Genomic DNA, 10,230 nt, shown 5'->3' with positions numbered 1-10,230 from the left:
GCTGCCAAAGGTACTGATTGATGATTCCGATTCGATCCTCCTAAGCTAGAGACTACATCCACAAGCTTCGTCAATAGTTCAGCGATTCTCACCCCCAGAAACTGGCAATGGCAGTGAAATTAAACTTGCAAATTTTCGTCACTGCCTATCATAAACGAGTTGTACTTCACCTCATCTCGAAATATAGAAATCAAAATTCGATAATATAACTTCTCGATCCATTACATGTCATGCAAACTAAATTTCTATAGTACGGTATTATAAAATCAACCAAGCTCATAGAAAGTCTGATAAAGATGCTCAACAAATCTTTATTAGTAAACTTAATTCTCGATCGTGTTTTTTTTTAATCGTGCCTTTGTAATGCACAAGAACTAGAAAGCTATCCTCTGTAGTCATTTTAAGTGTCACTCTAATGTGAATTCAACATGTTGTTCAAATTTATATAGGTTAGACGTCTACTTTAAATTGAATTAAATTAATTCGATTTAATACGGTTGTTTTTAGAGGGTAAATCTAATTAAGTAGAGTGGATTTATCCTATATAGTCTTTTCATACATAAATCGAATTCACTTCATTCGATTTACTTTAGTGCATCATCATACCAGGTAAATCGAATCTAGTAAGGTCGATTTACTAGCATCATACCTAAATCGAATTTTATTAATTTGATTTACTAGAAAAACCCTAAATCAAACGTACTCAATTCGATTTACATCTACATGGCTAAATCAACGTAAATGAATTCGGTTTACATTAAAATAGACTACCCACGTAAGTCTTCTTAGTTTAGAAGATTCATATAAATTTGGTTTCAATTCATTTGTTTAAGTGAATTGCCCTTTAATTTACCTATTCTATCTACATATATATATTACATTAGGATATGCGTGTAACCAAAACAGAATTAGGATATTGGTATAATTTTAGATGTCAAATATTTTAATAAAGCAATTTACTCTTATTTTTAAAACATAAATGTCAATAAAAAATTTTCTATTTGAATTCAAATAAAATATAAAAAAAATCAAAATGAATAAAAATAGAAATCCAACTTTTGTATTTTAGTTCAAATTTTAGAAAATCTACATTTTTATAAACTTATGAAATTAAAATGGAACAATAAAAAATTTCTAAAAAATCATTAAAAATCATCATTTGACTCATTAGTATCTAAAGAATAATTACTGGGACTTTTAATGTTAAAAAAGTTAATATAAAGTATAGCCCTCTAAGGTGGCATAGGGATTAAAACTTGAATTTTTTTCAGAGTCAGAAGTAACAGATAATTATACAATATAAAATGACCAACTATATATATTTATACAATATGTAATTAAAACTTTAATTATTTCTTAAATTACATATTATATAACTATAGTTAGTTTTTTTATATTGTATATCTATCTGTTACTTTTGACTCTGAAAAAAAATTCAAGTTTTAACTTCTATGCCACAATGGAGGGCTATAATTTATATTAACTTTTTCAATGAATTTTTAGAAATCGTTTATTATTCCGTTTTAAATTCATAAGCTTATAAAAATGTAGATTTTCTGGAATTTGAACTAAAACACAAAAGTTGGATTTCTATTCTTATTTGTTTTGATTTTTTTATATTTTATTTTAATTCAAATGGGAGTATTTCCTTATTGACATTTATGTTTTAAAGTTACAATTAACTTAAAAGTAGTAAATATCAATAATCTGTACAAGGAGTAAATCGAATTAACCTAATTCGATTTACTATATATGTGTTGTTAATTTATATTGAAAAAGTATAAATCGAATCTAGATATGCAAACAAAACATGTATGTAAGCTGTTTTGTTTTAGAATATTTGTGTAATATTAAAGACCATTTAGTTTATTTATATTATTTACCCGAAGACAAGTGATGTGTGACCTATATGTGAATTTTTTCCCCTCTTATCTTTTTAGTGATTACAATCAATTAAAAAAAGAATGTGTTTATTTGAGTGTTATTAAGTTGATATTTTATTTTTTAACATGTTTAGCAAATTTTTAGTAGTAAAAATAAAAATTAAAAAATATTTTTTTTGAGAAACTACAATTTATTATGTAAAAAATATTTTTTTATTAAAAATATATATTTTTTACATAATAAAATTTTTTTTTTATATTACTGTACCCAAACATAATTGATAGCTAAAAAGATTTTTTTGTATTTGATATCTAAATATAAAAATATTTTTACCTTTCTAAAAAATCTTTAAAAAAAAAATAACTCTGAACAAAAATCATTTCTTAGAAACTCATGCAAACAAACCCTAAACTTTTAAAGTAAGATTATAAATATTAGAAATGTAATTATTTATTTTTATTTCGTATTTTAATTTTCTAAATGATAGTAAAAAATAAAAATAGAATTCAAATTTTAATGCTTACATTTTTCTGAATAATAATAGAATTTTTAAGATAAAACCAAAGAAATGTAGTTAGCATGGTGTAACAAAACCATAGAGATATAACATATTTGATTCATAAAATAAGAAGAAAGTTGCGTTGAAAATTAGCGACAGAATGGAATCCATACCATCAATGCTCGTTGGTCAACTCTTTAATTGCACAATCTATATTCCTCTTAAAAGTTAAAACTGTTTGGAAAGAGATATGGAGACTCTTATGTCTTATCTATGAACTAAAACTGCACCAACTACATTCCTTGTATTATAGTAGAAACAAGTTGTACATCACAGAAATAATGCAAAACCAGAAAGTTCTATGCTTTTGGTCCGTTCTGTTCTCATTTATATTAAGAAACTCTATTTCACTCGACAATATAACTCCTGTTCAATACATCACTGATGGACAAACATTAATTTCGAGTGGAGGAACCTTTGAACTTGGCTTCTACAGCCCCGGAAATTCAAATGGCCGATACTTAGGCATATGGTACCATAACATATTCCCTAAGGTAGTCGTGTGGGTGGCAAACAGAGAAAAACCCCTCAACAACACCTTCGGAGTTCTAAAACTCACCGGTGAAGGACTTGTTGTCCTTATTAATGACAGCACCAACAGCAGCATTGTGTGGTCCTCCAACATGTCAAGCAAAGTGGAAGACAAATGGAATCCAGTTGCACAGCTCTTGGAGTCAGGAAACCTTGTTGTCAAAGATGGTCATAATGGTGACCACTTTCTATGGCAGAGCTTTGATTATCCTTGTGATACATTCTTGCCGGGAATGAAGCTGGGATGGGACCTTGTGACAGGTCTAGAGAGGACTCTATCATCTTCGAAAAGTACAGATGATCCCGGCCGCGGAGACTACACATTTAGAATAGACCTTCGAGGCGATCCGCAAATAGTTCTAATGAAAGGAACAGCCATAAAAATTAGAGTAGGGGCATGGAACGGGCTAATGTTTTCAGGAGCTACACTTTATTTGCGCTATAGCCAATTTTCATCTCAATTTGTTTTCAATGAAAAAGAGGTGTTTACTAGGTTCAGACCAGAAAATACATCCAAATATATTAGAGGTGTAGTGTACCCTTGGGGAGGTGTGCAGGTTTTGCATTGGTCAATACAAACCAGAGGCTGGGAGACCCTTATTTCTATACCAGAAGCCGAATGTGATAAGTATGCTCTGTGTGGTGCAAATTCTGTTTGCAGGACCACTCCGACTCCGGTCTGTGCATGCCTTGAAGGATTTGTACCAAAATATCCTGGAAAATGGAAGGACTCTTACTGGTCTGATGGCTGTGTTAGGGTCACTCCTTTAAGGTGCAGCAGAGATGGATTCAAGAAGGTTGCAGGCGTAGTGCTGCCGGACACGTCTACTTCTTGGTATAACAGGACCATGGACCTGCTAGAATGCAGAGAATTCTGTCTGAAAAATTGTTCTTGTACGGCATATTCCAATTTGGATATCCGTGATGGAGGAAGCGGTTGCTTGATCTGGTTTCATGATCTTGTTGACATTAGACAAGGGTCACAAGACTTCTATATTCGAATAGGTACGCTTTCCTTCTTTACATTTTGTTTGTTATTACCTGCATTATAATTTCACAAGGAAAAGTCTAGGGGCCAGCAATTTTATCAAATTCTGGCTAGCATGTAACCATCAAAGAAGAGTGAGCCATTGGATGAAATCTCACATTAATCTCACACCATTAAAAGCCTTATTGATGGCTATTTGATGGCTATAAATCCCAAATGTTGCTGGCCCCCTAGCATTCCTCATTTCACAATACATAATGTAAGGAATTAAGGAACAATGCTCTTGAACTTTGATATCTCAGATGATAAGCAAAACAATGATTCCAGCAAGAGGAAGCTAGCAGTTATCGTTGTTGGCTCTATATTGTTCATCATGAGCATAATATTTGGACTGAAATCATTTCTATGGAGAAAAAAACTTGAGGAGTCAGGTGAACACATGATATTCTACATGTGAATTCCACTACTACACCAGTATTTGGCAGAAATATAATTTTGCAACATTGAAAGTCTTGTTCAAATATAATTTTACATTAACCATGTCAAACTTCAGAACTTAATTAATTTATATCCTCGCCATTCATCATTTTGCTAGATATATTTTGGCTGAGGCAACGTGATCACAAAAAGGTAAAGGAAAGCATGGACCTCCCAACATTTGATTTATCAACCATAGTTTGTGCCACTGATCAATTTTCTAGCAGTAATGAATTGGGAAAAGGCGGATATGGACCAGTTTATAAGGTACTTAAATAGGTTGAATATGCTTACTGTGGTAATATATACTCCAGATATTGTTTTGTTATAACAATTGTAAACAGGGTGTACTTGCAAATGGGACTGAGATTGCCGTAAAGAGACTTTCCAAGAACTCTGACCAAGGACTGCAGGAGTTCAAAACGGAAGTTCAGCTAATTGCAAAACTTCAGCATCGCAACCTCGTAAAGCTTCTTGGTTGTTGCATTCAGCAAGAAGAGAAACTTTTGATTTATGAGCTCATGCCCAACAGGAGTTTGGACTACTTTATTTTTGGTTCATTTCTTAACTATCTTGAATTTATGCTTCTTTCTCTGAGGTACTAACTGTGAGATATATTTTCAAAATATGTGAAAAGCTATTTTGAAAAGTTACATCTCTCGATAGAGTTGTGACTTAATCAAAAGTTATGCCTGTTAAAAGGTTGCAACTATTTGAATAGTTATGTCTGTTGAAAGGTTGTAACTATTTGAAAAGTTGTGTCTGTTGAGTACGTAGCTGCATGTACTCCGTCTCTATAAATTTCCCTCATTTTATTTTTGCTATGGATCCATCTCAACACTTTTTTTATGCGCAAAAGAAAGAATAGAGAATATTATTCTATAAATAATCATTTAGTGTAAGGCTTGACTTGACTGTGTGAGTGCATAAACAAGTCAAGTGTTCTTCATTGTATCCTACAGGAAATTTGCCAGTAACCCATTTTGCACATCATTGTATATTGGTGGGGGCGAATTAAGCCTAAAGAAAAGTGTCACGCCTTGAAGAATTGCGCTATTTGATTCACTAATCCCTTCTTTCTTAACTCACACTAACTAGTAGATAATCATTTTAACATTTTACTTTCTCAACATGTTAGATGATGCTAGAAGAAAATTATTGGATTGGACTAAGCGCTTTCACATTATTAGTGGCACAGCTAGAGGCCTAGTCTATCTGCATCAGGACTCTAGGCTAAGAGTCATTCATAGAGATCTAAAAACTAGTAATATTCTTCTTGACGAAGAAATGAATGCAAAAATATCAGACTTCGGTCTTGCTAGGACATTTGCAAGTGATCAGACTGAAGACAAGACTGGAAGAGTGGTGGGAACTCAGTAAGTAGGCTAGAGTATTGTTCATACTTAGAACTGTAACATTTTTTGTGTCATGTATCATGATTCTTATGTGAGATACACGCAACAATGCAGTGGTTATATTTCGCCCGAGTATGCAGTGCGTGGATCTTTCTCAATGAAATCTGATGTGTTCGCCTTTGGTGTAATCGTGCTTGAGGTAGTCAGTGGGAGGAAGACAAGAGAGTTTTGTGTCCCAGACCAAAGTCTTAACCTTCTGGGATTTGTAAGTGTTGTTGTGTTAGTAGGAACTATTATTGTAGCTCATATAGGTCCAAAATTAGAAAATAATAATTTTGACATCTTTTCAGGCATGGGAGCTATGGAATGAGGAGAGGACTTTGGAGCTGGTAGATGAATCACTGCGTGATTCGGTGAATGAAGATGAAGTATTGAGATGTATTCAGATAGGACTGTTATGTGTGCAAGAGAGACCAGAACATAGGCCTAACATGTCATCTGTAGTTCGTATGTTGGATGATGATAAACCATTGCCTCGGCCAAGGTTGCCGGCATTTTATTCACACCAACAACATTCTACACTAATTTATGGTGAAGATGGTGAAGAAGTTCATTCAGCAAATGAGGTCACCATATCATTGTTAGGGGCAAGGTAGTAAGTAGAGTTTACATTCAATGATGCTATGTGATTATTCATATGGTGTATATCTCTTCTTTAAGATGAGGCAGAAATGGAGATCACAGTACTCAGGTCAGCAACGCACTCAGTTGGAATGCCAAGGAAGGAATTCAAGAGGAAATCATCAATTGGATCAACTTTTGCCACACCAACCAGCCAATCTCTTCTCTCTTCCACTCATCATGTCACCTTTTGATTCTTCACCACTAGTGGTGGAGCCTTGTAGATACTCCCAGCAAAAAACAACTTTGCCTTGAATTCAAGATCAATTTGGCACAGTTAATAATTATTGTATCACAAGAATTTAAGTTCAATTCCTACCATTGATGTAAGAATCACTTTGCCATATATATATATATATATATATATAATCTAAGTTCAAAGATTGTAATCTCCAAAATATTTTATCGGTTACCTTCCAGATTCTTGGTTAATGGTTCCTTGGAATGCTCCTGGAACTATATGAATCCTCAAAGAATGGTGGCAACGGCAACCCCAGAAACTTGGTTGTAGAACTAGTCAGTGGTGGAATATACTAATACTAAGACACCTACTCAAATGAAGATGTTAAAAATGTGTTTTGTTTGTTATCAAACCCTACAATTCATAAAAAAGATGCTAAAGATGTTTGTTATCTGATTCTGATGCATAGTTAGTTCCTTCCTTGGCTTCCCTCAGAGCAAAAAGATCATCTATAAGTTACTTTGGTTCCATGATCGGCAAATCCATTGAACAATCTATAAGCCAAATAGTAACACGGAATCCTTGGGAAACTTTTCAGTCACATTAAAAGCTAAGCCTATTGCTGCATTGTTGTTGAGAGTAGTGTAGTTATTGTTATCTGGCTCAGGTTGTGAAGTTACTTGGTAGTACTCACTATTACACACACTAGTAGGAGCCATGTTCCTCTCTTCCTTCTCATTTTGCATTATTTTGTGCTCTTCATTGTCATCAATAATCATTTCTTTCTTGAACTTTTCCCGGTTCTTCTTGAATTCATCCACATATGGCTGCATGAATAGCAATGAGAAAGGTTGAGACATGTTGTGTTGAATCATTGTGTTATGTACCTGTTTCTCAAGTGGAGACATATTCCTTCACGAATCGATAGCCGTGTGGAGAATACCCTTTCCGGTTGAGGTCGAGTTACAACTTTTCAACTGAGTGCATTCTTGCTTCAGGAACATCTGGTATGCACTTCTTTGTCCTTGTGCCATGCCTCGGCGTTTCTTCTTTTCTTTGCCATCCGAAGGTTCGAGAAGAAGAGCTTGCTCTTTGACCAACCCAGCTCCTCCTTCTTCTGTTTAGTTTCAATTGGAAGCATTGCATCAAAACCTTACTAAACCATTTTTTGCTGAACCATTAAACAGAAAAACCATAAAAGTATTTCCCCCCTGTAATTGGCCACTCATCAGCTGTGTTCTTTCAGGAAGCAGCCTCGGAGAACTAGATTTGTGGCTCTTAAACCATAAATGCCACTCGTTGGCTCAGCCAGAGGCGTAAATATTTAAACTGGGTTTGATGGGGTGAGCCAAGCCCTTGCAGTAGTGTAAGGCATGGGCGACGCATGAGAGGACCAGTAGCAAGCCACTATGGTGGCCACTCCCCCTCAAAATAAATTTAATATCGTGTGAGCCAATGACCCACATATCAGATATTAAACTGATAAGAACAGATACTACACTTGATCTTAGCCAAAAGGCCGAGAAAGGTATGAGTTTATTAGTGTAGCGCTGCTTATTTTATATCAAAGCCTGTGCTGCTTCTTCGTTACTCCTCCTCAATGTGGGGCTAGCTCAATAGTTAGGCAAATACACGCAACAGAGGCTATCTTCACTAGTGTGTTGTGTGCCACTCCGTTTCATTCTTACTTTTAGGACAATTTAGGAAAATAAAATATTTGGTTCCAAAATTATCGAAATATAATTTTTACCGTTTGGAGATAAAAATGTAATTTTTTATAAAATTATATAAACTGCAGGAGGGGTTTTATGGTTTCGAAATATATATATAAACCGCTGATGAGATTTTGCGATTTAGATTAATATTGAATTTGGCCAAAAACTGTGGTAGGGATTTCACGGTTTTTTTTGTTAACGAGAAATAAGCATAAATCGTGAAAGGGGTCCAGCGATTTATGCTTGCACCAAGTTTCACTATATGAGGTATTGAAGCATTATGAATGATGCTTGACATGCTTCGCCTTTCGCTATTCAAATTCTGACCCATAAGCACACTAATGATTTATACAATACTATTAATAAACTTCTGTTATCACACAAACTATTATACAAACAATATATGATGTAGGTGATTGAGTAAAACCTCAAAATGGTCTCTCAAATTGAGCCCGTGCACCAATGTTATCCCTAACTTTTGAAATGCTCTAATTGCACCCTTCAGATTGAGCTCCGTGCGAAATCCTGGTCCTTCCACCCAATTCCGGCGTGACTCAGCAGCCGGAGCACTGAGCTGGCTGCTTATAGTCCACGTAGGCAGCCTTAAACGACGCCATTTTGCCTGGATGGTGTTAATGAATCAGGACGATGTCGTTTTGCCTTGGAGGGGAATTGAAAGGTTGCTTGGGGAGAGGGTTGATCATTCGTTAGTCTTTCTCCTACTTCTCTTCAGACGTTTCTTCTCTCTTTCGTCCAGAGAATGCTGTGACATTAGGGCACATTCTGGTTAGTGCTTGACTGAGTTCATTGGCAGGAGAAGGAAGGACGCCACATGATACGGAACGTAACCCAAGATAAGATGGAAGATCAAAGAAAGGGACTCCTCTACCTCAATTTGATTTCCTGATGCAACAGTTAAGGGAATCACTCTACCTCACCTGTTCACACCCAAGTTTCTCAAAGAAACTCAAAGAAAATTTCATTCATCAAAATTAAAAAAAATGGCTACCAGGGTTTAGAGGGTTTTTATACCTCTTAAATTTAAATCCCTAACTCATAAGTTCACTAGAATAAAATATGGGCCAAATCATAATTGGGCCTAAAACAAACAAATAACAAAAATAAAATAAACATAGAATAAATTCTAAGAAAGTGATGTCTCTTTTAATTCATCTTGACTAATGAGAGTCTTCAATGTATCTTGTAAAATAGTAAGACGTGTGGCTTTTGATAATCGTTAATCATTGTCTTGCCCAATTCTTGATGCATCTCCTGAACACATGATTTAGCCATGTTTGCAAAACCTTCTTTTATTCTCTTAGTTGTTGCTCTTGTAATTGGACCAATTGGCATATGACAGTTCTCAGTTTGTTCCATAGGACTCGTATCATTCCCTCCCTCCTGAAAAAGATTCGTCCTCGAATCTGCATCACAAGCAAAAGGAGATAGGTCAGAGACATTAAAAGTAGCGGATACATTATACTCACCTGGAAGGTCAATCTTGTAAGCATTGTCATTGACCCTTTCGAGCACTTGAAATGGACCATCACCCCTAGGGTCTAACTTGGATTTTCTTTGAGTAGGAAATCTCTCTTTTCTCAAATGAACCCATACCCAGTCACCAGGTTCAAAGATAAGTTGTCTTCGACCTTTATTCACCCGTTGGGCTATCAACTTATTTTTCTGTTCAAGCGATTCACGTGCTTTCAAGTGCATTGCTTTAACCTTTTCAGCTTTACCTTCTGCATCCAAGCTAACAATATCACTCAAAGGCAAAGGTAATAAGTCCAAAACAGTTAAAGGATTAAAACCATAAACAAGTTCAAAAGGAGAAAACCCAGTAGAAGAATGAGTAGTTC

At 34.9% G+C, this 10,230-nt stretch overlaps 1 protein-coding gene and 1 non-coding gene across 2 annotated transcripts; one reads left to right on the top strand and one right to left on the bottom strand.

Moving 5' to 3' along the window:
* Positions 1 to 2,649: 2,649 nt before the first annotated feature.
* On the top strand, positions 2,650 to 8,101 carry LOC112769725 (G-type lectin S-receptor-like serine/threonine-protein kinase At4g27290). Its single transcript, XM_025814201.3, has 7 exons — positions 2,650 to 3,979; positions 4,265 to 4,393; positions 4,558 to 4,706; positions 4,784 to 4,994; positions 5,578 to 5,815; positions 5,909 to 6,059; positions 6,145 to 8,101. The coding sequence occupies exons 1-7, from the start codon at positions 2,725 to 2,727 to the stop codon at positions 6,448 to 6,450; spliced, it is 2,439 nt and encodes an 812-aa protein (XP_025669986.1). The 5' UTR covers positions 2,650 to 2,724; the 3' UTR covers positions 6,451 to 8,101.
* Positions 7,995 to 8,188, bottom strand: LOC112774777 (U2 spliceosomal RNA). Its single transcript, XR_003189238.1, has one exon. It is a non-coding gene; the product is annotated as a U2 spliceosomal RNA (small nuclear RNA).
* Positions 8,189 to 10,230: the final 2,042 nt, after the last annotated feature.

This window comes from Arachis hypogaea, chromosome 18 (genome assembly GCF_003086295.3).
Source record: "Arachis hypogaea cultivar Tifrunner chromosome 18, arahy.Tifrunner.gnm2.J5K5, whole genome shotgun sequence".
Classification (NCBI taxonomy): domain Eukaryota; kingdom Viridiplantae; phylum Streptophyta; class Magnoliopsida; order Fabales; family Fabaceae; genus Arachis; species Arachis hypogaea.
The sequence above is the reverse complement of the archived record's forward strand: the minus strand, read 5'-3'. Positions and strand labels throughout refer to the sequence as shown.